A 26,942-nucleotide genomic window follows, 5' to 3' on the forward strand; every position below is an offset into this window, starting at 1 on the left:
CCTCACCTTCACCCCACCCTCATCCATTGTCCCGTGACCACCTTACCCTTGTCTTAATCATGACTATTTTGGGCCTTGGCCATTGGTTTCCCTAACTCCAGAAAAGTGTGACAAATGTGGTTGCAACTTCCCAGTGGAGTCTTAGGTAAATATGTGATCTGTGAAAACAGTCCACCTCAATGGAATCCCCATAAATTAGTGGTATATGGAAAGAATCAAGATATAAATATCCATATTAAGATGATTATACACATATGGGACAGCTACCACTCTCACTCTTTCTCTGCAAACTGTAGAATTCAAAGCACTTTTAGAGAAACTCAAAGAAAAAGTGAGCAAATGTTAATCAGAGTTTATTTTTATTTTCTTTGTCTTTGTTTATGTCTCTGCAAAAGCACCAGAGAGCACCAAGGTTATCTTCAAAAATGCTGGGCAGAGTTGTTTTTTTGTCAAACGAATAATAGTTATTTGAAAAAAGAGGGGGAGTTCCTCTGAAGGTGGTGTTCAGCACCATACACTAAGCAAATGTCCTTGGCCTTCTGTGGGAGAGCATGCCCCACCCATTTGGTTTGATTCACAACAGTTCTTTCCACAGCTTCTTCCTGAGATGTGAAGAAGAAATGGGCGCAAGCTATTCTTGTAAGGACCCAAGCCTCCTGACCTCTTAGGATTCAATTTTTTTTGAAATTAGGAAGACAGCTTCAGGAACAAATTTTTTTAAAAAGTTCAGAATCTATTAATCATCTGAATTCATCTGGTTTACACCCCCTAGTGGCCAGGAAGACACATGCTTCTCAGAACAGCAAAGATGGTATTTGTTCGTTAAACTCCAGAAAGGTCCGAGTGAGTAAGGCTCTGAGTGAGATTTTGCCAAACAACAGAAAGATGACTCTGTCTCCTTCATGCTTAGGGCTACTGATCCCCGGTGGGAGGGGAGCTTGACAAATGCAGTTCAGTGTTTAATCTGTAGATTAGATTAAATATCACCACCTAGTCCCCCCTTCACTCCCAGGAAAACAGTTAAACTATTATATAATTGTACTCAACCCTTCACTCTGCCTTTCTAAAAATCCTGAAACTGCATGACATTACGGACATTTGGTTGCAAAGTACATGAGTTGCTAATATCTATATACAGCATATACATAGTATGTGTGGCCAGTATCTATGTATAATTTCTCTGTGTAAGATTCAGGCCTAAATAAATAAACAAAACTATATTAGCAGTTTGGGACCTGAATGTATTTAAATACTGTGAGGCGGAGATTCTTCCTTGCCTACCAAAATAGCCATTCTTCCCTTTTCTCTTAAAATAGCATAACCCCAATATTTAGCCTAGAATATAGCTGCCCAGCCAAAAAACATTTCCCAGCCTCTTTTGATTGTGAGGTCATGTGACTAAGGTCTGGACAATGAGATATAAGAAGTGTTGGGCGAGACTTCTGGAAGTCTTCTTAAACGAGGAGGGTGCGCTCTTCTTTGCCCCTTCCTCTATTCTGCCAGAAGCATGGATGTGATGGCTAGAGATGCAGCCAGCACCAGGGTGTTGAGGACAAGGGTGATGAGGGCCACATCCTACTAATGGTAGGGGAATAAAGGAAGTCTAGGACCCCGATGACTTCATCGGGTCCCCTGAGGGTCTGCCTCCAGACTTGTATACTAAAAAGAGAATATTTCTTGTTTAAGCCACTGATATTTTAGGATTTTAATTATACGCTAAATCAAAATCTAAGTGATACGCACAAATCTTTACATTCTGCTACACTGTGGTAGCCCTGCTTCCTGAATGTTTCACTCCATCTCTATCTGTTCTCTCACTTGTGGACTGTCTCCCCAGAGCCTCCTGATTCTCCCGGTCACATTTAGTGTCCTGGGTTCCAGGCACCCATAACACCTTCAAGTTCCTGAACTGATACACAACTGAGCTCCCTATCTCAGATAAATGGTCATTTTAGGTCAGGGAATGAAGAAGGGTTTGTCCACTGGATGGACTGCTTTGGCACAAATTGCTTTTCTGTTCCCTGCCCTCCCAGAACCATCAAGATGGTAGGACAGATCAGCATGGGCTAGAATTTTCCAGATGAACTGTGAGGGGAAGGGGATAATTTAAAGACAGAATCTTCTGGAACTGGAAGATGATATACAGGCTACTGGGACCAGAGAAGGAAGTAAGTTGTTGGGAGTTTAGACAGTAGAAGTTTCTACCTCCTGGGTGGGGTCCTTGTTGGAGAGATTGCTTGAGATATTGTCAGACTCAAGCAGCTCCACAATGCTGTAGGGAGAACAGTCCTCCAGACCCAGCTTGCTGCAGAGCCAGCCACAGAAGCCTTTCTCCATGTCCCGGGCAGCTTGCCACCATGCCCCCCAGGACCAAGAGAGCTGGACCACAGCAGCATAGAGGCCCAGGGAAGAGGCCATGGCCATGATGAGCACTGGATAGAACAGAATGAGGCAGGGGCAACATGAGATCTTGTGCCAGAAGGTCCTCTCCTCGTTGTACACAAGGAAGATGTTATACCAGGTGATAGTGCCATAGTAAAAAGAGACAACGAAAGAGAGGATGAAAACCACAGGCAGGCACACCAGCGTCCAGAGGACCACGTGGGGTCCACGGTCTGCTGCCATCTGACAGGCTTTTCTGCCTTCAGGTGTTGTTTCCCTTGATGACTCTTTAGGCTTGGTCAATTCCTGCAGCTCCTTCTCTGTCAATGTGACATGGATGTCCACCATCTGACCCTTTTTCTTCCCTCGTGTGATGGTCCCAGTTAATGTGACATAGCGGCTGTCCAAAGGCATATTCCACATACCTGTAGGGAATAAGGAGGTAAAAGTCAAGATCAGAAGAGTGGACATTTCATCGCAGTGTTGTCCTGAGGCTGGGGCTGAGTATGAGTGTCCACTTTTACAGCATCTGGCACGGTCCTGGAGTCAGCGATTCAGTGATGGACTGAATGGGGCTCCATCAGGAGGGTGACCCCAGGTATTATTTATTCCCACAGTGAACTCAGTCTACACTGATAAAATTGTGAAGCAGGTTAAACTTGTTTTTCCTGTTCTTTCTTCCCTTTTTGGGCCTCAATCTTCTCACAATCTCTGTGATATTGAGGGATGTAAGGAACTTTACTACCTCACTTTGTAATGATCTTATTTCTGGTTTACAAGAGCTGTGAAAATATTATTTATGAGTATCTACTCCTGTGGGTGAAGATTGTACTATGTGTGTGTTATACTGTGGGCAGCCTACCCCCTTCCCTCCTCATTCCTTTCTCTATGCTTCCCTGACAGGGGGCCTCCTCACATGCCTGTGGACATCCCAGCCCTCATATCCAAGCTCTGCACACACACACACACCACCAACAACTACCAACTAGCCCTCCACCACCCTGGAAGTGAGGTTGGAGACACTGAACAGGGAAGTCCATGGTCCTTGCATGTGAAAGGCAGTCTGTAAGTGGAGGAGGTGGGAGAGCAGAGGCTTTAGGTCGGCATGTCTTGTAGGCCCTGTTGGACTCCTTGCCCCATGTCTGGAAGAGGGATAAAATAGAGTGACCTAACGAGTAGGGCCCAGGATATTGACAGGTACTCTGATTGCCCAGATGGAAGAGTTAGACTGTTCCCCCCAAACCTCCTGGTTTCATAGTCTCCCTCATCTCAGTAAGTGATACTGCGATCTAGCTGCTCTATTGTTCTTGTCAAAACCCCAGGAGTCATTGTTGACTCCTCTCTTTCCCCTACGCCCTGCCTCCTATGCAGCAAGTTCCAAATTGCATTATGATCAGCCTCTCTCCTTTAGTTCTCTCTCCTGCTGTCACCCTGGTCGAGGCTTCCACCTTAGTGCTAGTGTGGCTGCAGTGAGACAACGGCTTCCCATCAGCTTCCACTCTTACCCCTTGTAAGCCATTCTTTATAGAGAAGCAAGAGTGACTGTTTAAAAACATAAATGAGATGATGTCTCTCCTTTGCTTAAAAGTCCTCCGTTGACTTCCTCTTGCACTTATAACAAATTCCAAACTCTTCACTATGACCTGCAAGGCCAACATGATCTAGCCCCGCTTACCTTTCTGATCTCCTCCCACCATCCTCTCCTTTGTTCTCTACACTCCCTACACAGAAACAACTCCATTCCAGGAATAAGCAATGGTGCTTCCACCTTAGGGTCTTTGCCCTTGCTGCTCCTCCTTCTTAAAAAGCTCTGCCTGAGATCTTTTCAGGGCTGGCTCCTTCCTAGCATTCTGATCAGCTCAACTGTTGCTTTTTCAGAGATGCCTTGCCCGACCAGGTGATCTCTCCCCCACCACCCTCCTCCAGTTATCATCTTCCCATCCCTGGTGGTTATTGTCTTCAGAACTCGTGCCACTACCTGAAATTATCTTTTATGTGCTGACTTGTTCATTGTCTGTCTTGCCCTGATTAGAAGGCAAACGTCATGAGAGCTGGGACGGTAATTGTCTCGTTCACTGTGGGTGTATGTCTTAGGGATCTACAGATTACACAAATAGATCTACATCATCCACCTATTGCTTCCCAGTGCCACTTAAGTTTCAGCAGCAGCAACAAACTTTCTGACACATGCCTCCTTGTGCACATGGGCATAAGTTTCATGGGGCAGATACTGAGGATTTCTGGGACATAGGGTATGCATGTTTTGAATTTTGAATTTAACATATATTTACAAATTTCTCTACAAAGTCATTAAAGCAGACTCCACTTCCATTTGAGGTGTACGAGAGTAAGTTTATCTCCTCACATGGATGTTTTGATGTTGTCATATTTTACCCAGTTTTTGGCCATCCTATATGTGAATGAGTACTACAACTTGTTATATTTTGCATTTTCCTGATTGTTGTGAAAGTCAACTATTGTTTCTTCATTTTACAAATATTAAGTAATTAGCAGAGCCTGCTTGTATTACTAATTTTTTTTATAAATTGGTCTCTTCTGTTACACTAGGAGTTCCAAAAGGGCAGAGATCTCCTCCATATCATCTAGAAGAGAACATCATAAATGCTTAATAAATATTGTCAATTTGTTGAGTGAAAACTGCAACATTGTGTGAAGAAATGGATCAAAAAGAAAAAATAGGTCAGTGGGTAAAGGCCTGTCTGTCTTCTGGAGGATCCTCATTTGGTTTCCTTCCCATGGCTTTAAGCAAGTCGCCCCAGAGAGACTTACCATCGTCTGCAGGATAGTTTAGGAAATCGTCTCCCTCCTCCTCTTTGGGCTGGTCTCCACCTTCTGATTCCTCAGGTTCTTCATCCAGTTTCTCATTCTCTGACCGGTAGATGATGATAGATTCTGGGCGAGACTCTTTCTTCTTCTTTTTCCTGCGACCCATCGTGGATTCCCCATCCAGGGCCAGGGCAGCAGCCACAGCCTTCCTCAGAGAGCCCTGCTGGGGGCTTGGGAGCTGGCCCTGGTCTTCCATTGGTGCTGGCTCTTCCATCTTAGTCCTCGTGTCTAATTATTCCTTGTGAAGACTGTGGTTTGCTTGAGCAAACTCACGATCTACACATCACAGAGCTTCTTCCTGGATGGGGCTATGCAAAGACATCCCAATGATGAGTTCCACTTGAAAGATAGGAAGGCAAAGCCATCAACAGGGAGCAAATAAGCTGAGATGGAAAGGGGTTTGGGAAATGATCCTCAACTTGTTAGAAGACTTCTCCTCCCTGTAGTTTTCATAAAACTTTATTTCGGGAGGGCTGTGGAAATACTTTTACAAGAATGGATGGCTGTGAATAAAATATTATTTGTGTTGCAATAATATTTTTGTCATTTACACAAGCATATGATATTATGAAAACCCATCAGTCTAGCTGGGGGATGCCAAATGTAAGAAAGTTGGGTGAAGAAGTCTTACAGACAAATGGGAGTTAAGAACAATTCTTACTCCCACCATAGATGGAGATTCAGATGGCTGGGACCGGTACTCCAGGCTTCTGGCTACCAAGTCACACGTTACAACTGTACTCAAATGGATGAGTGCAACTTTGAGTAAGCCACCCAAACATGGCACAACTTCACCAACCACACCTACCCTAGTATTCTATAAAGGACACCTGTCTTCTGGCTTCTTGTTGGCCCAAGCTCCCAAAAAGTTCCTAGGATATGTCTTATCACATGCAGGGAGACAAGGGGAAAGGATGCACACTTTTCAATTCTTTTTTTTTTTTTTTGAGGAAGATTAGTCCTGAGCTAACTACTGCCAATCCTCCTCTTTTTGCTGAGGAAGACTGGCCCTGAGCTAACATCCATCCCCATCTTCCTCTACTTTATACAGGGGACGCCTATCACAGCATGGCTTTTGCCAAGTGGTGCCATGTCCACACCCGGGATCCGAACCGGTGAACCCCGGGCCGCTGAGAAGCAGAAAGTGTGAACTTAACCACTGCACCACTGGGCCGGCCCACACTTTTCAATTCTTAACACTCTCCTCTTTTTGTTCTCCAGGTAAAGAGAAGTGGGGAGAGAAGAGAGTCTATATAACATCTTTTAAAGAGGACACTGATTGGCCTGTGTTCTTGGTGTATTGGGCCATTCAGAAGAGAGAAATGCTTTGAATGCTGCTACTAAAGAGATGCAAAATAGCAAAGATCCAGCTAGTCATATTTAGGCAGCTAGCAGCTCATACGCTTCTTTTTAAAAAAGTATTATTATGTAAAGTTTTGAACATATGTAAATGGGAACCTTTTTATTATGAAAAGCGGCAAACCTATACAAAAGCAAAGAGAATAGTTTTAATGAAGCTTCATGGTATCTATCACCCAGTTTCAACAGCAATCAAAATAGTCATAGCCAATGTATTTAAAAGCAAATCTAAGACAGCATTTCATTTCATCTGTAATATTTCAGTATGCACCTCTTACCTGTAAGGACTCTCTTTTTTAAAAAACAAAATCATGATATCATTATCACACCTAAATTTTTTTAACCATTCTTTTTTTTTTAAAGATTGGCCCTGAGCTAAGATCTGTTGCCAATCATTTTTTTCTTCTTCTTCTTCTCTCCAAAGCCCCACAGTACATGGTTGTGTATTCTAGTTGTAGGTCCTTCCGGTTGTGCTACATGGGACGTCACCTCAGCATGGCCTGATGAGCGGTGCAATGTCTGTGCCCAAGATCCAAACCAGCGAAACCCTGGGCTGCCAAAGCAGAGCACACGAACTTAATCACTTGGCCACCGGGCTGGCCCTGACCATTCTTTAATATCATCAAATACCCAGTCCCTTCAAACTCTCTATCTGTTCAACATTTTAAAGTCTATTTTCTTAAATGAGGATCCAAATAAGGTCTATGCAATGAAAACAGATGGTACAGCTCTTTGTCCACAGCAGTGCTGTCCAATAGAGCTTTCTGCCACTGCATCTGAGATGAGGCCAATGCAACAGAGGAAATGCATTTTTAATTTTATTGAATTCTAACCAATCTAAATTTAAATAGCTACATGTGGTTACTGGCTACTGTATTGGACAGCGCAGGTCTATATGTTCGCCCTCCAATTTTTCTTCTTGCAATTGATTTGTTAAAGAAAGGAGGCCATTTATCTTGCAGATTCTCATAGCCTTGATTTTGCTGATTGCCCTTCCCACAGTGTGTTCCTCTGAATCATATATTTCAGGCCAAGAGAGGCTTGATCAGATTCAAGTTGGAATTTTTTTGGTTGGCTGGTTGTTCCAGCAAGACAATGTTATAGATGGTGTTTTGTACTTCCTTCAGAAGGCACCTAACAGTAATTTGACTTTCTGTGAAATTAGTAGCCATTGATGACCACTGGCTAGATCCATTAATTCATTGAGAATTTCAGGAACTGAGAGTTAACCCCTTGTCCAGTTTAGGCCAGTTGACACCACCAGCCCATCAACTGGGCCAGCACAAATACTCGACAAATGACCTTTTTGACATCAAGGAGGAAAAAACTGGAGCCTCAGATCATGGGAACGCTGCCGTTTTGTGAACATGTGTCCTATGAAGAGGCATGATGCTTGACTATGCTTGCGCAGATCATCAATTATCTCACTTCACCATACCTCCAATCATCTATCCCCACACTTCAGGCCACCTTGCCCGCTTATCCCATAAATATCCCTAAGTCCCCACTTTTGAGGAGGCAGATCTGAGATTGACTCTCCTGCCTCCTCACTTGGCTGCCTTGTGATTAAATCCTTTCTCTTTGCAAACTTGTCATCTTGGTAATTGGCATAGTTGCACAGTGGGAAAAATGAACATGGTTTGGTAACAATTTGGCAAGCCAGCCAGGAGGAAAGTCCAGATGGACGCTTTTGCCTGCAGTCTGTTGGCCCTTTGCCAGTTTGGAGAACATGTGGATGAGTCTAGCAGCTGTCCAAGACCACTCGTCCCAGGGACCATTCTAGGATTTTTTCCTGACTTGGTGCTGCCAACTCCAGTGCATAACTTCACTTTTCAATAAAGAAATAGTTTCTAGGTTTGGAAGACATCTTTCTGGTGAATAACTTCAGTACAAGTAACCAGATTCTTATTTCTTCTTCCTTCTGGTTGACTTCTGAAAAGGAAGCCTTGGTTTGGCCTTTGTTGCGAGGGTCTTGGTTTCCAGGATTCCTTCACTTTTTGAGGTCCAGTTCTAGCTGCAGCCCAAATACACTTTTGACTGGCTGTGTCTAAATTCTGAAACAATGGGAAACCCTAATTTGATCCCTACCTATGGCCCTTTAGGCTGCATTCTCCCAAACTGGGTGACTTTTAGCTATGAGTGCATGAAACAGGAAAAGGTGATATTCTTTTATAACACTGTATGGACACAGTATTCTTTAAACTTTGGAGAAAATGACCAGATGATGGATCATTCAGCGACTCCGAGAATTTTGGTTTGACTACACATTGGTTTATTGACCCTTCTCCTCCCAGAGATGGTCATTATTTTTCCTTGTCTCTGTCTTTTGTGTCACTTGTCATAAAAAGGAAAAAACTGTAGGGCAAGACCCTGATATTTCCATAGCTTGTTGTCTGGGCAGGCCCTCGGTAAACTTTGCTGTAGGTTAAGTATGCACATAAGGTGAAAGCTATTGCTAATGGGCCTCTTGGAAGCCAAAAAGATCTCAAAATTGGTGGGCATAAGTTTGACTCCAAGAGACCCAAGTCTTAGCTAAAGCTATTAACGTGCATATAAGATAAAGTTTTTTCTTCTGTCTTGTTCTATGTCTTGAGAGCTTGGCTTTGTGACCTTTCTGGTGTCCACCATCAAGAGGCTGCATGTACTGGTGTGAATCTTGGTGGCCAATCAATTAGACTGGGGTTCTGAGATGCATTCTCTTTGTCTGGCTGTATCAGCTCTCAGGGGAGTTTATCATAAGGGGTCCTAGTGCACAGAGGCCTTTGTCGTCTCAATCTTCATTGCTTGTTAGTGCTCTCTGCCTGTGCAATGCAGGCCTTTGCTTTCTTAGTCTATTTTTGGGAGTGAACTTTCTGGATCTTGTGAGGCCTGCTTCTTTTGCACTTTCTTTTGGGGATGCTTCTCACTCCATGGTTAAGCTGCAAAAGTCTTATTGGTTTTGTTACTACCTAAAGGGGGTCGTCTGCCCACTGCAAGACATGCCAATAGTGGAGAGGCAAGGTGGTAGGAGAGAAAGGGCTTTATTACAGCTTGCCAGCAAGTGAGAAGATAGCTGACTAATGTCTGAAAGAATCATCTTATAGAACAAAGACTACAGGCCAGTTATATAGGGGGCTGGTCTCCGGGTAAGGCAGACATCTAGAGTTAGTTCCTGATAGTCTTTTGTTTTACTGGATGTGCATCAGAGACAGGAGCAGCGGCCTATATCCTGATCTTTCAGTTGTCATTGACGATGGCTATCAGCACAGGCTCTCTGCCTGGGGTCATCACATTCCTAAGGAGCTCAGAAGAACAAAGTTATCAACTTATAGCAGCTAGGAGGGGCCATAAAATCTACAGAGCATGTCTTGGTTAGTTACTCAGAGATCATTCAAAGTTACAATATGGTTTCTTTTCTACAATATGTCTTCCCTTATGTCAACTTGTGTTAAGCCTGTATCAGTTTGAGTCACTATTAAGATCCTACTGATCAATGTGGCCAGATGATAGATCATTTAAATTGGAAAAAATTCTAAATTGGAAAATTTTTTTGAAAGCTCCGTCATAATTGTTTTATTGGTACCTATGAAAAGATCAAATTAAAAGGAAATACAAAAAAAAAGAAAAAGACTAGCCTTAAGACCCTGACACAGGCTACAATTAAATTGAGAAAATGTAAAAGTGTAAGTGTTGATAAGATTACGAAGGCTAGAATGTTTGAGCTAATTTTATATAAAGAGGTTATATCAACTTTGCCTGAGTGTGTTTTGAAAATGGATAGTTATGTGGGGCTTGGAATGCTTCCCCACCCAGTATTACAAGACCAAGACCTGTTGATGAAGTCCAAATGGAAGCTATGATTAAAGGTATAAGAGTAGATGGAATTCAGCTGAAATTTTGTAGAAAAATTGATATATTTACAGGCTTTATGTGAAGCGACTGCATCTCTCTTGCCCGATTGCATTATAGACTGTATTGTGGGGATAGCCATTGTCTCTCACTGAGGGATGTTTCTCCTGCCTAACTGTAAGACAGCATGTAAATCTGACCTTCAGACAATGTTAATTAAGCATACTAAAAGGAAGTCAGTAGGTTTGCCTGAGCCCACACGGTATGAGATAAAAACTAGAGACTAATATCAGGTGCCAAAAACTCAAGACAATAAAAGCTCCCCACGCCCACAGTAAAACGCTCTAGTGTTCAATTATGCACTTGGAAAGAGGGCCTTTATTAAACACCTTGTGCAGACTTTTTAAAGGTGTGATACATTGTCCTGAAGTTTTAGAACATAAAAATCTTTTGATTCACCTCTTCAGTTAAAATCTCCTTGATATAAAGAAGCAATTAGGAAAATGTAGCTGACAGGGTGGGTCAACCTCTTTTATGATTCAGACTGCAACCCAGTTCTTTGGGGAACTGGAAACAACCACCTTTGCTTTGCAAATCCCAGCAGGGTCAGAGTTGTGGCTCTATAAATTGGTTCAAAGTTCACTTGTCCTTTTGCAAACCCCAAAGCCTCCTGTGTTCCTCTCAACATGCTCATTCATGGTGGGACTTTAAAGACTGATAAGGCACACGTGCCCCAGAAACTCCATCTTGAAGAAAACTTGAATGCTTTCTCTGTACCTTTGTAATGTAGATTTTATGCTCCCATCTTCTCTAGGACCTGAGAACCATTCTTTAGAATGCAAATGTTTCTCTTCAGAGAGGAAAAAAAGATTAAAAATACCTTAGGCATTTAAGCACATAACTTAAACTTTCCAGCTGCGAAAACAGAATTTGGCTCCAAGTATTTTATAAAATACTGAGTTTTGTATTGTACCTGATTCATAGCAAAAATGTAACAGAAGCTATAAGGTCTCTGTCTACCTGCATGCTCTTCTATATCTACATGCATATGTTGTATATGTGAGATATTTTTCCACTTCCGGGATGGTATGGCCAAAATTAGGAGCTCTATTTAATTGGCTTAAAGTAAGTACTTATATAAATTACTCCTAAATGTAATAGAAACTAACCCAAATATATTTTTTTAAAGATTTTATTTTTTTCCTTTTTCTCCCAAAGCCCCCTGGTACATAGTTGTATATTTTTAGTTGTGGGTCCCTCTAGCTGTGCCATGTGGGATGCCACTTCAGCATGGCTTGTCCGATGTGCCATGTCCGTGCCCAGGATTTGAACTGGCAAAACCCTGGGCTGCCGAAGCAGAGTGCGCAAACTTAACCACTCGGCCACGGGGCCAGCCGACCCCCCCAAGTATTTTTCAAGCTAATATGATAAATATAAATAAATCTTTGGTAAATGAAAGCTTATTTAAGTTTGTTGGTTTGATGGAAAAAGGCACATCCTCAAAGTTATTAACATCAGATATGATGTAGACATGTAGACTTTATTAGTCAACTAAGCTCATGTTATCTCTTATAAAACTGGTTAGCAAAAATAATAACTTAGGGGCCAGCCCCGTAAAATAAAATCTTTTAAAAATAATAATAATAACTTAAAATGATAGCTAATTTTGTCTAATGTCTCAGGAAGTTTTGTAGGCAATCTAAATAATTATTGGAACAAGTCAACTAAAAGACCTGAAAAAGATAAAAGTTTTTGGGCAAACTTTTTAACAATAACTATGTGTTATGGCATGTGTATTTAAAATAACTTCCCAAATCTCTTTGGAACTTGAAACTTGGAAGTTTAGCTAGGTGAAATTAAATGATACAAATACTTCATTGAGGGGCTAGCCCCTGTGGCCTCGTGGTTAAGTTCAATGTGCTTCACTTTGGTGGCTCATGTTCAGTTCCCAGCCATGGACTTACACAGCTCTGGTAGCAACCATGGTGTGCTAGCAGCCCACATACTAAAAAATAGAGGAAGACTGGCACAGATGTTAGCTCAGGGTGCATCTTCCTCAGGAAAAAAAATTCATTGAATATCTAGGTTATTTTCAAATAAGAGATACTGAAACATTATTGCTACACACATCTAAGTTTATCTACTTTTGTCTTCTTATTGAAGCTGGGTACCTGAAAAGCTGGTTGCCTGAGAGTTACTGTAAGCATTCAATAAGATTACCTTTTGACCTTGTTAGGAAAAGAAGTTAATCTTGTCAATTTTCTGTTTTCCTGTTTAACCTGAGGGATAACTCAAGGGTCACAAGGATTTATGAGCTTATTTTAGAGAGAAAGAGAATGCCTTCAAGGATCACCAGATAACCAGCCCCTAGCTGCCACTGATACCTAGAAGTCAGATTGCCCAGGGACTTATGGGGGGTGAAAGAAACATGGATTATTCCTTTGTTTTGCCAAAACTCCTCCCATCACACCCCTCAGCTCTATAAAACACCCTGCTCTCTTCTCTTGTTAAGGTGGATTTGAGAGAACCCATGCTCCTTCTCATCTTGGCCAATTCAAATAAATCTTTCTCCATCTCTGAGCACCACTGTCTCAGTGTTTGGCTTACTGTGCCACAGGAACATGAACTTTAGAATTAAGAGGTTAGGTATCATTGTTACAGAAAAAAAAGAGATGTTTGGGTCTATTAGAAAACACATCATATTTTATTAAAATTGCACTATGAAATAGCATATTTCTAGAAATTATGAAAAGTATCTATAAATCTGCCAAGTCACAGAATGTTAATGTAAAAGACAGTTCATAATTGCTTACTTTTTAGTTTTCACTAAAAATAAAGGTCTGTGAGGGTTAAGAATTCTAATATGTGTAATTAAACCTACTAAAAACTAATAAGGAAAGCATCTTTGTATTCAAGGAAAGATGAATATTTTCAGTAAAGAAGGTGTAAAGAATAGAAATATTTGTGTTGGTTTTGTTAAGAAAGATAAATTTGTCCTAAAGTACTAGAAAGAAAGAAAGAAGAATGGGACAAATTCTGAATGTAAAAAAGAAAGTTATAGAACGTGTGTGGAAGAGGAACCCTGAGGAAAGAGTTTTGTACATGGTCAAACTGGCTAAGATTGAAACGAATTTAATTAAGTCAATGTACTAATATCAAAAGTAAGCTGGTGCAAAAATTAGAATTTGGTTTTCTCTCTTTTAAAAGAATAATTTTTTTGAACTTTTAGTCTGCTCTTGATAAAGAGACTATAATAGGTTTTTCTTTACTTTTGAGTAAATCTACCTAAAAGACAGAAATTCTATGTTTTGTCAAAATAATTTCCTATGTTCTAAAAGGCTAAAATCTATTAAAATAATTAAGAGGTTTTTTTTTAACTGTTTGCCTTTAACATCTGTTGTCACTTTGGTTAAATGGATAATTAAGCATTGTTTCATAGAGACTGTAGGGGAGGAAGACAATTCCTCTCCCCTCTAGGTCCTTCTGGCTGGTCTAAGAATTTAATTGACATGAGACAGAATAATAGGAGAAAATCAAATAAAGTTTAATAATATGCATACATGGGAGAAACCCAGGAAAACTGAGTAACTCTCAGAATGGCCAAAACTGCCACCTTAAATACCATTTTCAGCTAAAGACAAAGGAGGATGTTGGGGGTAATGGTTTGGGATTTCAAAGGGGAGGAATGCAATTTACATGGAGATGGAAACGCAACTGTTTATTAAACAAGTGTTTGCTGGGCTGTCTATAGACAAGGGGACCTGAAAGAGATCTTTTGATAAAAAATGGGCTTACCGAGGACCTTCCCAGTTTACCAGTACTCAGTTATCTATGGTGATGGTCTGTCCTGGGATAGGCCTTCTATCTTAAATTCCTTTAGGCCAAAGTTAGGGTGAAGGTCAAAGTTTCTTTCAGTTTTGTATTCTTAAAATAATCAAGGCTAAGGACACATTTTGGGGTGGCCAATTCTGATCTCCCACAGGACCTATGATATTATGTGGGTAAATGTTATCTACATAAATGTTTTAAAATTATATAATATTCCTAAAATTCTGATCTGTTTGGGTTGTCAGCCATAATTCTAGTTATTATCTTGAAGTGTTGTATGTCACAGAAATAGCCAAGTTTCTTTGCCAATTTCCCTTTTTGGGTCTTTTGTCATTTGCAGATAGTTGTTGTTTCACTCTGCTTTTGCAAATATGTTTCACCTGCAGAGAGATTCACGGAAAGCACTCCGACACTTGCTCTAGAATGCAAGTTTCTGCTAAACTTTCAGGTTACAAAACTGAGCTGGGTAAGAAATTACACAACTCTTGTGGAGAGGCTGATGGTCTCATAAAACTTCTAACAGTATATTAAGATCAAGAATCGATTACACAGGACTGAATGAACTGATGAGGTTGATTATAAGTTTTATGACTGTTTGTTTGAGATATTGCTGATTTTTTTTAATGTTTTGTTTTCCTAGATTTAAGGGAACTATGATTTATAGCAATTTGGTAAAATTATACCCTTGCAAGCAGAATTGAAACACTTTTTCCCCCTACCTGATCCCTCCAGGATTTGAAAACTCTTAGTGAGTATTCTTTTCATGTAAATACAGTTATTTGCATAAGTTCAAAAAGAATCTGTTCTCCTTATAGCAGGACAGAATTAGAAACATCGGTTATATTACCAAGGCTTTGACAGGAATGTCATACTGGAGAGAAATATGCAGACTCAGATATATGGCAAGACAGCTTTGAGGAACAGAGGTTGGACTTTTTATTTTTCTGAGGAAGATTAGCCCTAAGCTAACTACTGCCAGTCCTCCTCTTTTTTGCTGAGGAAGCCTGACCCTGAGCTAACATCTGCTGGCAATCCTCCTCTTTTTGCTGAGGAAGACTGGCCCTGAGCTAACATCCGTGCCCATCTTCCTCTACTTTATATGTAGGACACCTGCCACAGCACAGCTTGCCAAGCAGTGCCATGTCCGCACCTGGGATCTGAACCAGTGAACCCTGGGCCACCAAGAAGCAGAACATGCACACTTAACTGCTGTGCCACCTGGATGCCCCCCCCCCCCCCCCCCGAGCTTGGACTTTATGGAATAAAGCCACTTGAAATATTAGCCTGGTACCTTGCTTACTGGATTCCCATCAACTTTACCAGTTGAGTAAAGAAGGTCACTTCCCTGGCAGGTACAAAGAAACTCAGGATATTTTGGGGACCTTGACAAGAGAGGAATTCACCCAAATCTATAATGCTTCTTATTAAATACCTGGTTACTTGCTTATACAATATAGGACTAACTTTGGGAGCCCACCTGCATCACCACCTTACTAAGAGACTGGTTTAATGAGAAGGAACAACCTATGCTCCTTATCAGCAGGAAGAAGCTAGAGAGGTTGTTGCCCCAAATCCCTCAAGATTGAGGAATGAACCAAAACAAGGGGGAACTGAAACTGAGGCCAATTCATTTTAACTATACTCAGTTGTCTGTTTGCAAAAGTAGCTAGATAATGCATTACTAACACCCGCCCTATAGACAACATCTCTGAGGCTTGGGTCACCATGGTAACAGGTGGAGTGCTTGAGCTTTTCAGGAACTGAGAGTCAACCCCTTGTCCAGTTCAGGCCAGTTGAAACCACCAACCCATCAACTGAGCCTGTGCAATGCTTGACAAGTGACCTTTTTGATGTCAAGGAGCTAAAAACTCTACTCTGAGATGAGGGTAACACCACCATTTTGTGAACATGCATCCTATGAAGACACACGAAGCTTGACTACACTTGTGCAGATCATCAATTACCTCACTTCTCCTTACCTCCAATCATCTATTTTCACACTTAAAACCGCCCCACCCCCTTATCCCATAAATATCCCTGAGTCCCCATTTTCTAGGAGGCAGATCTGAGATTGATTCTCCTGCCTCCTCACTTGGCCACCTTGTGATTGATTAAATCCTTTCTCTTTGCAAATTCATCATCTATCTCGGTGATTGGCATAATTGTGTGGTGGGCAAAAGGAACCTGGTTTGGTAATATGGTGCTTTTACTCTACACATCTTTGCTGCACGTGTTTTTGCTGCATAACTAATTGGCCATAAGGTGATTTTGCCTTAAGAGATAAGTAAATAACTGGTTGACAGTTTGTTTGGTTTTTTGGGTTTCATTTCTCCACTGATGAATCAACCACTGTAAAAGATAAAACAATTACTTGTTGATAGTTTATTGCTTTTGTCAGTTCAGTTTCATTTCTCCATTGACAAAGTTCTTGCATTACTCCCCTTTTTATATGATATAAATCTTAGCTGGCCCTCATAATGGTCTATATGGTGATGAGCAGATATGCTGGTAGTGGTCTTAAAATAGTTGGCATTTCTTTCAGTTAACAACATTTTATTGATGGCTTTATTGAGCTGACAGATTATGTGATGATTTTCCCCCAGAGTTGGTTACTTATTTTCAAACACATTACATTGGAGGAGGGAAAGAAGGCCAAGGGTCTCTCCTTTGAGGGTGCAGAGTTGAATCCACATTTCCAATAGAATGAAGACAAGTGTTAGTTAAGTAAACTTCACACATGCAATAAGATAAAATCAGTTATTTGTGCAGTATTGACATGAATCTGCATTCAAACATTTCAAATGTATGCAAACATTTTGTATTTCACAATAAAGTCTTTAATTTTGTTATTCATTTTTTCATGTTTCATCATGCCATTTTTAATTAGTAGCCCTCTTTCATTTTTTGTGATTTTATCTTTTATGGAAAAATTGCCTTACAGCCAATTAGATATGCAATGACAATGTTTTTGGCAATGCTGTCTACACAACATGCTTCTAGTGAGAGTATCTAGAAACATTGGGCTCATCCATGTCAAGTAAAGAACTGAGAGAACTGGGATTTAAATCTATACTTGCAGAACTCCAAAGCCCAGAATTGTCTCCTCATGATGTCGAGGAAGTCAAGTGTTAGTGGCTGCATTGGACAGCTGATATTTTTGTTTTTGCTGTCCTAAACTCACTCCTCTCTCCTTTCGTGATGAGTCACTCTTTTCTGTGTGGGCTGCAACATTGAAAATCACCAGTGTGACCACAGTGACTATTTCAACATTCTTGGTCTCTTTGTCCATACCAGAGCCTTTGTTCTGCTTATTTCCAAGACTTCCTTGACTTTTCCCTCTTCTCCTTTGACTTACTACCTTCACTATCTTGCTAACTCTCAAACCCTCCTTCTCTTTCTTTTACTCTCTTATCTTCCTTTTCCAACCCACAGTTGCTGGTGTTTTTGAGACTCAATTCTCAATCCATTGCCGTCTATGCTCAACAGCACATTCTCTTCCTCTGTTGAAATACACAGCCTTCCTGCCTAGGGCTATAGGACTACCTCTGTGCCCAGAATGCCCAAATATAGATATCAAGGATTGATAGATTACCCAGATGTATTTCCAGCAGCCTAGTTGAGATTTTCCACTTGAATATCTCATCATTTCTGGGTAAGCATGTTCAAAGTAAACTCATGATTTTATTTTCAGCAGATGAAACGTCTAGTTTCCAAGGGGAAAGGGAAAGGAGAAAGGAAACCCCACAACATTTATGGAGTACCTAGTCTCATAAAAGAGAACATTTACTGATTACATCATTTGGTAGGCTCCGTGCTAGTTGCTTATACATGCATTACCTGTGAAAAGTTGACACTAGTGGAGTCATTTTAAAATAGAGCTGGAGTAGTGATTTCAGATGAACTGCCTGCACTTCTTACTCCTGGAACCTTTGGACTGTTTAAACCAGGCCAGACCTTTGGCCTGAGACAAACCAGAATTGTTTTTCAAGCAATTGTTTGTAAAGCAAACAGGAAAGAAGACATCATGACCACAAAGACTGATAATTATGGACTCTCTTTCTGAAGACAGAATCAATAACCAGCCATGTATAGTTAAAGAATAACCTAGCTTGGGGCCGGCCCCATGGCCTAGTGGTTGGGGTCACACACTCCGCTTCAGTGGTCTGGATTTGCAGGTTTGGATCTCAGGCACGGACCTACACCACTTGTTAGCCAGGCTGTGGCAGTGACCCACATAAAAATAGAGGAAGACTGGCACAGATGTTAGTTCAGGGCAAATCTTCCTCAAGCAAAAAAAGAAGAGGAAGACTGGCAACAGATGTTAGCTCAGGGCAAATGTTCCTCAGCAAAAAAAAAAAAAGAATAACCTAGCTTATTTTTCCCTCTTCTTTTCATGTAAATGCCCCTTTCCTTTCCCCATAAAAATCCTCCTCTTTCATCCTGTAATTGGGACCCCATTTGGGTTTCTACCTGAATCTGTGCTCCCCAAATTGTAATTCTTTGATCCCAAGTAAACACTTTGCCTCTTAAACTGGTTTCTGTTTTTGAAGGTTGACAACTCCATTTAATTACACATTAAATAAATATGTTTTAACAATATTATGTTCCAGATATTGCACAATGGTTCTAGGCACAACAATTTTAAAAAGGATGTACTATTTTGCAAACGAGGACATTTAGACTTAATAATACTAACAACTAAAACTTATTGGATGTTTACCGTGTGCCAGGTGATGTTCTAAGTGCTTCACAGTAATCATATTGTTTAATCCTCACAACAAACCAATGAAGTAGGCACTATTATTATCCCCTTTTAGAGGAGTAACTCGCTCAAGGTTACGTAGTGGTGGGTCTGGGACTTACATCCAGCTTTGCTAATTTCAAAGCCCATGTTCTGTTCACCGTGCCATGCTGCCTGCTAACGTTTACCCAAGATTCTATACTGAAACCTCTAGAGTTGTCTTTGATGAACCCAATTCCGATATTAGGGATATATTCCTATGTCCCTAATACTAACCTGTCTCTAGGTCCTGCCAATGGTTCCTATGAAATCTCTTTGTTAATCTGTCCATTTCAATTTCTATTATTACTATATGCTAGAAGACAGCCCTCTCACTACTTCGATCAAGCTGGTTTCTCTGCCTTCCATTTCAGAATTCTTCATCCACCATTTTAAATGATTTTGATTAAATGGAAACATCATTTTTATCTTGTCCAGTATTCATCACTATCTTAACATTTCTGCCTAAAATATATACAAAGTGTCTGCCTGGTGTTTGAGTCTCTCCATATTTATGCCCCATCCTAGGGTTTAGTAGCAATTTTTTCCCTCCCCCACAACATGGCTAGTCAACACATCTACTTATGTGTGTGAAAATAAAGGAAATTTCATTCAAAATGGAGTCAGGAAGCTGCGAAGGAGGAGCTCTCAGGCACGTACTTTCCTTTACACCTTCCTTTACATGTCTGGGCAGGAAGATTACTTTACATAGCTCACCTGGAGGAAGGAAGATCTTCTCCTTAACCAGCAAAAACCCAGCCATTGAGAAGCCACCTCGACTCAGCCAATGAGAAGCTGTCAGAACCGTAAAAATCTCACTCTCCTCCAATGGACTTTTGTTCATAACACTCTCTCCCAATTTCCTCCTTTCTTCCATAAAAGAACACTCCCCTCCGTTGTTCTCCACACTTGCCTATGGTTCACCACAGTTGTGTTTCCCAAATTTCAATTCCTCTGCTACTCCCAAATAAACTCATTTTGCTTGGAAAATAACTGGCCATTTTATTTTTAAGGTTGACATTTGCTTCCTTCACCCTCTTCACTCTTCTCCACCTCTTTCAAGCCTGGCTCAAGACAGACTCACTTACTCATGCCCCCTTCTGTCACTTCCCCAGCCCACACATGTCTCTCCTCAACCCCAATCCTGTTGTTGCAGGAGTGTGGTGAGAATGAAATGAATGCTCAAGTGCACAATGCCTAGGATGGATTGGTACTTTATAAATGTCAGTTTCCAATCCCTTTCTTTTGCCTTCTCCTACTCTGTAGTTTGGTGGCATTTGTCATCTGCACCATACTGTTAAGGCTTCACTATGCAGCATTTCACATCATCTTGTATTGATTATGGGTGGTTTCATGATTTTCATTCATCTGCCAAGGGAGATTATAAAATTTGAGATATCAGGAACTGTCTTCCACTTCTTCACCTCCAGGGGAAAGCCCCCAGGGCTGACATGTAGCAGATACTAACATGTGTTTGTTGACCTGATAGGACAGAGGAGAAGGGAAAATGCCTATTCCAAAATAAGATATAAACAACTGTTAAAAGAGGAAGGCTTATCTTCCCTATTTTTGTACCCTTTATTATGTTGTTAGTATTTGACCTGAGAAGCAGGTTCTGAACATTTCTCCTTCCTTTTTGATTCCATAAGAGAGAGGGTAAAAAAAATTCCCAAGTTTTAAGACTTTAATCAACAGGATTAAGAAAGGTGACAGGACTTCGCTCTTTTCTCTGGAAGTTAGGCTTCACCCATCCTCCACGCCCACCCCCATCCAAAGATTATGAACGACTGTGATACTGTAGAGTGGGAACCCAATCGACCATTAGCTAGGGGTTCTCAGTTATCCTAGAGAAAAAATAGCTTTCAAAGAACATGCTCAGACTCTAAAACTCATGCTAAAAAGAACCGGTTTTAAGTCATTCTTGAAGGAAATTTTCCAGATAATTCTTAAATTCATTCACCACTTTTCCCCATCTCCATATTACTACTCTAGTCTAAGAGCCTATCATTTCTTATCTAGGGTTCTCACAAATGCTCCTCATCTTCCAGCTTCTACTCTGGCTGTCTTCCAATCAATTCTCCACTTAGCAGTTAGAAAGCCCTTTTGAAAGAATTAATAAAATCATGCCATTTTCTGCTTCAAAACCTCCAGTGACTTCTCACTGGTATAAAATGAAATCCAAACTCTTCATGTGGCCTAAGGACCTGCATGGTCTGGGCCCTCCCTGTCCTGCCATCCTCTGCTATACCACCTCCCTCGTACATACCTCCTGTGCTCTAATCCCACTGCTGCCTATGTATTCCTCAAGAGCTCCAAATGCTTTCCCACTGAGGCCTTCTTAAAAGAGGGCTGTCTGCTTTGGCTGGTATGCTGTCCCACCCCCACCCCGTCACATACCATCTCCTTCGTATCCTCTAAGTGTCCGTTCAAATGTCACCTCCTCCAAGGCTTTCCTGACACCAAACCTAAACCAGGCTCCCTGCCTTGCCTTTCATTATCCATTATCACAACAGCCTGATTCCTGTATAAGCCTTATCAACACTTTTAATTAGGTATTTATCTGTTATTTTACTTGTTTATTATCTATCTCCTCTACTAGACTATAAGCTCTACAAAATGGTACCATACAAATAGGCCAATAAGCAGGTGTTCAATAAAAAATTTGCGACTGGATTAATGATTTTGGGGGGTGCTGTTTGAAGTGGTAGCAAGTAAAGATTAGCCTGATTTTGCCAAAGACTGAGACCAAAGGAAAGTTTAATAAAAAGACATTAATAAGCTCCTTTAAGCTTAATAAGCCCAGTTATGGCACAATTGCTAAATGCTCCTCCTATATCTATTTTCTTCTTCTCTAATAAGATGTTTTAGCTGGTCACATGACTTCCCTGGTAAAGATAACGCTTCCCAGCACCCCTTGCAGCTAAGTGTGATCACATGACTAGTCTCTAGCCAATGGGATGTGAGTAGACATGATGAGTGCAACTTGCACGTCTGCCCCTCTCCTTCCTCTTTTCACCTTCTTGAGGGGCAGAATGTGAACTTGATAAGCCCTCTTCAGCTATGCAGACAAGGGCAAACCCCTGGGGATGGCAGGGGAATGAGAAAGAAGGAATAAGAGTGACCCTAATGGCCATAAATCCTCTTCCTCTGGAGTGTAATATGAGAAAAAAATATATATTTATCTTGTTTTAATCCAGGGTTATTTTGGTTCTCTTAAGGCAGCCACATAGAAACCCTACCTAATATACTGGGATTGTCCAAAGTTATTTTATGTGTCAACCACTCTTCTGTGTCCCAATTTGTCAGCTCTGGGGCACATGCGGATTTTGATATGCATTTCAAAGTTAGAGCATAAAATGGCATAATCCCTGATAATGGGTGGTTCAAGCAATTTTGATTCTCCTGGACGAGCCGGGGATTCTGAAACTCAGCTGTCCAGTACAAAGGATATCACAGTGATGCTGGCTAAAGCCCCACTGGAAACCCATTGAAGAGCTTAATACACTATATGATACCATTATGGACTAATTCTGTGTCCCTCCAAAATTTATATGTTGAAATGTTAACCCCCAGTGTGACGGTTTTAGGAGGCGGAGTCTTTGGGAGGAGATTTGGTTAGTAGCGTGGGGCTCTCATGAACGAGATTAGTGCCCTTACAAAACAGACCACAAAGAGCTTTCCTGCTCTTTCTGCCCTGTGAGGACACAGCAAGAAGATGGCTGTTTATGAACCAGACTCTCACCGGACACTGCATCTGCTGGCACCTTGACATTGGACTTCTCAGCCTCCAGAACTGTGAGAAAAAACTTTTGTTCTTTAAGCCACCTAGTCTATGGTATTTGTGAGGTAGCAGTCTGGAGAGACTAAGACAGACAGTATTGTCTGCTTGTAGTGAGACAGCCAACAGTGTACCAAAAGAGAGTTTTATTAAAAGAAAACCAACAGCTCTTAGGCATTCAGTAAAAATCCAAAGACTTGCAAGATCACAAAATGAGCATATCTACCCAGGTATAGTGCCTTTGCAGGGCTGAGCCATCAGTAGGAAGCCTCGTAATTACTCCCTGCTGGTCAGTGCCCACCCAATCAGTCCCTCAGCCACTAGCTCCCACCCCTACCTCCACAGTGTTGGTTCACAGACCTCTCACCAGCGGGCATGATTTCCCTGGGGTCTGCTCAAATTCTCTGTTCCCAGGTGGTCACCGGAGCAGACCTGATCCAGTGCCTTCTCCAAACCCATCCAGATACTCAGCAGAATTTGTGGACTTGGCAGGTGGAGAAGCCAGGAACTTTGGAAGCCTCTGGCGTCATGTTCATTGCAGGGACACATGTAACACACATGGATGAAGTATGGCGAGAACAAGCTAACCAATGACAATGACACCAAGCCTTAGCATCTGGACACATGAATGCCGGGGGCTGAAACAGGAAGTTACTATTCCCCTCTCTTCCACCCACCAAGCCCACTGTTCAGCCAACTGCTTTCACAGAGAACCGCAGGCTCATTTGGTACAGGTTGTCTGAGATTTCATGTGAAAGTTCCGATTTTAATTGTTGCAGTGAGTCTAAATTTAAATAAATCACCATGTGGACAAACAACCAAAACAAAACACAAATGGGCTGCCATTTTGCCCCCTCTGGCTTATAAAGCTTCTAAATCAGGGTGCCCTGCTCCATTGATTTAGGAACAATTGGGAGTTGACTTTCTGCACCTTTGTCCATATGGACACATCTCCTTCTTCCAAGGAATCCAAACTGGAGCTGGGAGGGTGGAGCAGCATCACTTTCAAGTGAATTTACTGTTACTACAGTGAACTGCGTCTTGCTCCCATCCCGCTATTCTTTCAGTTCTCTGATTTGTGTATCTGTCACCCAAAAGGCCAAACCTCACCTATCTAGGGTGGCCAGACTCTCCCAATAGCACCTTGGTTTACCACCGTTAGATGTATTAGGCCAACTTGGAAATAAAATGCTTGCCATTCCACCTCTGAAAATTACCATTAGCCTCTCTCAGGGCAACAGTCTCACCAGTGTAAAGATGGAAGGGAATTCGGCTCAGACTGGTGGGAACGACGATGGAACAGCAACTTAAAACTCCCAGCCTCCAGCCAGTTGCTGTGAGCACAGTCAGGCTGCAGCCTGTTCCCTCGTGGTTCGGTAAGCAGTATTTCTCTTGTTATTGCCGACCTACCTGGTCCTGAAAGGCTCTCACATTGAGGCAGGACCAACATCTAGGGAGGATCTGACTGTCTGCAGAGGCAGTAGTTCCTGGCAGCGAGGGTAGTTGGTTACAAGGAACTTGAGCATCTCCTTATTGTAAGAGCTGTAAGATCTGATCTTCACTCTCTGATCTTTGATTTGTTACTGTCCTAACTCTCATGGCACACACACCCCTCCCACCCCCGACTCCTGCTCCCAAGATACATACATCCTAGAGTATAAACTCTACAAAGGCAGGGACACTTAACTGTCTTGTCCACTGTTCTGTATCCTCCATGCCTAGAATAGGACCTGGCACATGGCAGGTGTCAGCAAATATTGGCTGAATATTGTGAACTGGTTAACAGTCTCATTTACATAAGTTGGCTCACGAAAGCTTTTACTTCAAGATGGGGTGGGGCTAGATGCCTCATTGACATTCCTTCAGCACCCAGTTTCTGTGAATCACAATGCTGAGAATCCCACAGGCCGATGTCAGTCTGAGCCACCAGCTGCTTGGCAGAGGGAAGCAAATGAAATTACTAAGCAGAGGGCGGGGGAGAGGTGGGAAGATGCATCTCAGAAGACGAAGGGCGTCAGTACTAATGGGGTGTGACAGAGTCGGGGTGTGGAAGGATCATGGCCATGGTGAGGCCTTTCTCCCTAGGACAAAGGGGGCAGTGATGCAGAGCGCAGGGTAGCATTGATTCAGCCAAAGCAGCAGTCGAAGCAGCATGGCATGCTTGCCCTGAGGAGAGATGGCTCAACCAGGAGACAAAGTTAAAATCTGAAAACAAAGAGCCTCTGAGAGGCAGAACTATTGCTGTGCCTCCAGGCCTTTTGGGGTTAGCAGACTTTCAAACCCCGACTGAGGACAGAGGCAAAGAAAACATGCCTCTTTATTTTTCCTAAAAGACCTCTCAAAGAGACTCCACCTCTCTCGTAATCACAAGCTCACTCTGGACTCGGAAAAAGAGCTTTCGGACTACTCTTCCTTGCAACTTCCTTGTAGCTGAGAAATGGCTCCTTGTCATCCTCAGCAGGCAAAACGGGTGGGCAGCCAGTCTAATCACCTTTTCCCTGGAGGACCGCAGAGTCCCTCTCAGTCCCCTCAGCCACCACACAGAGGCAGCAGTAGAGCCAGACCCACGCTGACCCACCCTGGCAGAGCTCCGTGGATCCACAGGTCCAGACAAGGACACAAACCACATTAAATTATATCTTAGATAAAACGATCTTTAAAAGAAATTGTTCCTTTCTTCCAAGAAAGAAAGCCTGGAATTTTCTGGAATAAGAAAACCCTCGGAACTGAGTCCACATTACTCTTCCTGTTAAAAAAAATACTTTGTCATTGGGATCAAGCATTAGGAATTACACTTTTTCTGCAACAATAACTTGAACTTTCCTATTTAAATTTAGTTCTTTCTTAAGGAGGTGATGGTGTAATTTTTAAAAATTTGGTCATAACTATATAACTGACTTCAGTGGTAGAAGTAAGTGATTCCTTGATTAACTATCTAGCAAATGGGCAGTGGCAGAGATTTCTTCCCTTCTTTAGGGAGTGTAGGTTGGAGTCTGTCAGCAACAAAGGTAGAGGGGCAAGTGTTTCTTAAAGGAGGTCAGAGAAGGGCTGGGGAATGGAGGAACAGGAAGTGATGTCGGATTCCACTCTCAACCAGATCCATTTCCAGCTTGCTTTGTGAATTACTAGGTGGTGGGCCCAACAAAAGAATAACGGTATTTGATTGCTTTTATATTATTTTAACACCTGGCATGGGAAAATACAATACTCTGGCAACAGACTTAGAAACAGCATCCTGCCTGGATTGTTAAGACCACAGCACCTGATCTGCCAAGTTCCTAGGCAAAGTCTCACTGGGCCAGTCCAGGTGTAATCTCATCCCAGTGGACTGGCAGCATGAAAGAAGATGAACAATAAGCTGGAGAATTTGAGTAATAAATCCCTGTCCCTGTGCACCAAAACACGGATGAGGAATCTCCCCCATTCTCAGGAGGCTAGCCCTCCTGCATAAGGAATGAACGAGAGGACAGGATCTCAGACACACACCTACAGATGTGTTCTTGCAGGAAGCATGCACCCTTGAAGGAAAGATCCTCTTTTGGACCCATCAATTTATGCAGCCCGGCTGAAATGGATCATATCTCGAATCTGGTAAAGGTTGCTTCTTCCCTTGATTCCTGGATGGGGAGACGGAGATGAGGTGGAGGTGGGTTGCAGTTTCTTTTTAATATCATTTATTATCTTGGTTCTGTGGATGACTGCAACTGTACTCCCCTCCCGTGACTCTTATCCCCAGGGTCCCTCCCGGAGGATAAAAGGATCTGGAAGCCGGATTTCTTCCCCCTCAGCTAAGCCTACCCTTCCCTTCGCAGCCAACCGCACACAGCATCTGGACTCAGAGCATCGCCCAACGCCCGATGCGGGAGGGCGCAGCAAGGATCCCGAGCTGCAGCCTCTCTTTTCCCAGATGCAGTGGAGATTTAATTTTAATTAACCGTGAGAGCCATAGCACTGAGGGTTGAATTCTTCAAAATAGAGCACACTCCTGCTTTTTTGTCTGCTTCCCTTCTGCCCCGCCACCCCTTGTCATCGAAATAAAAGAAAATTAAAGAAAAAAAATGAACCAAAAGTCTCACCTACATGTGCCGGGGACAGAGGCTGGCAGAGGATGCTGCGAGGAAGCCGCCGCCTGGAGCGGTC

The 26,942-nt window shown here is 42.1% G+C and overlaps 1 protein-coding gene across 1 annotated transcript; it reads right to left on the bottom strand.

Moving 5' to 3' along the window:
• Positions 1 to 374: 374 nt before the first annotated feature.
• On the bottom strand, positions 375 to 26,940 carry TMEM169 (transmembrane protein 169). Its single transcript, XM_046644359.1, has 3 exons — positions 26,879 to 26,940; positions 5,173 to 5,537; positions 375 to 2,807 (listed from the first exon to the last, which is right to left on the bottom strand). Exons 2-3 carry the CDS (start codon positions 5,441 to 5,443, stop codon positions 2,185 to 2,187), a joined length of 894 nt encoding a protein of 297 aa, XP_046500315.1. The 5' UTR covers positions 5,444 to 5,537; positions 26,879 to 26,940; the 3' UTR covers positions 375 to 2,184.
• Positions 26,941 to 26,942: the final 2 nt, after the last annotated feature.

This window comes from Equus quagga, chromosome 17, assembly GCF_021613505.1.
Source record: "Equus quagga isolate Etosha38 chromosome 17, UCLA_HA_Equagga_1.0, whole genome shotgun sequence".
NCBI lineage: Eukaryota > Metazoa > Chordata > Mammalia > Perissodactyla > Equidae > Equus > Equus quagga.

Bases quoted from the DNA above. Each gene is read 5' to 3' on its own strand.
- TMEM169 (XM_046644359.1), bottom strand. From the start codon at position 5,443: ATGGAAGAGCCAGCACCAATGGAAGACCAGGGCCAGCTCCCAAGCCCC. The intron at 2,808-5,172 runs GTAAGTCTCTCT...TATTCCCTACAG, and splicing joins AAACTATCCTGCAGACGATG to GTATGTGGAATATGCCTTTG.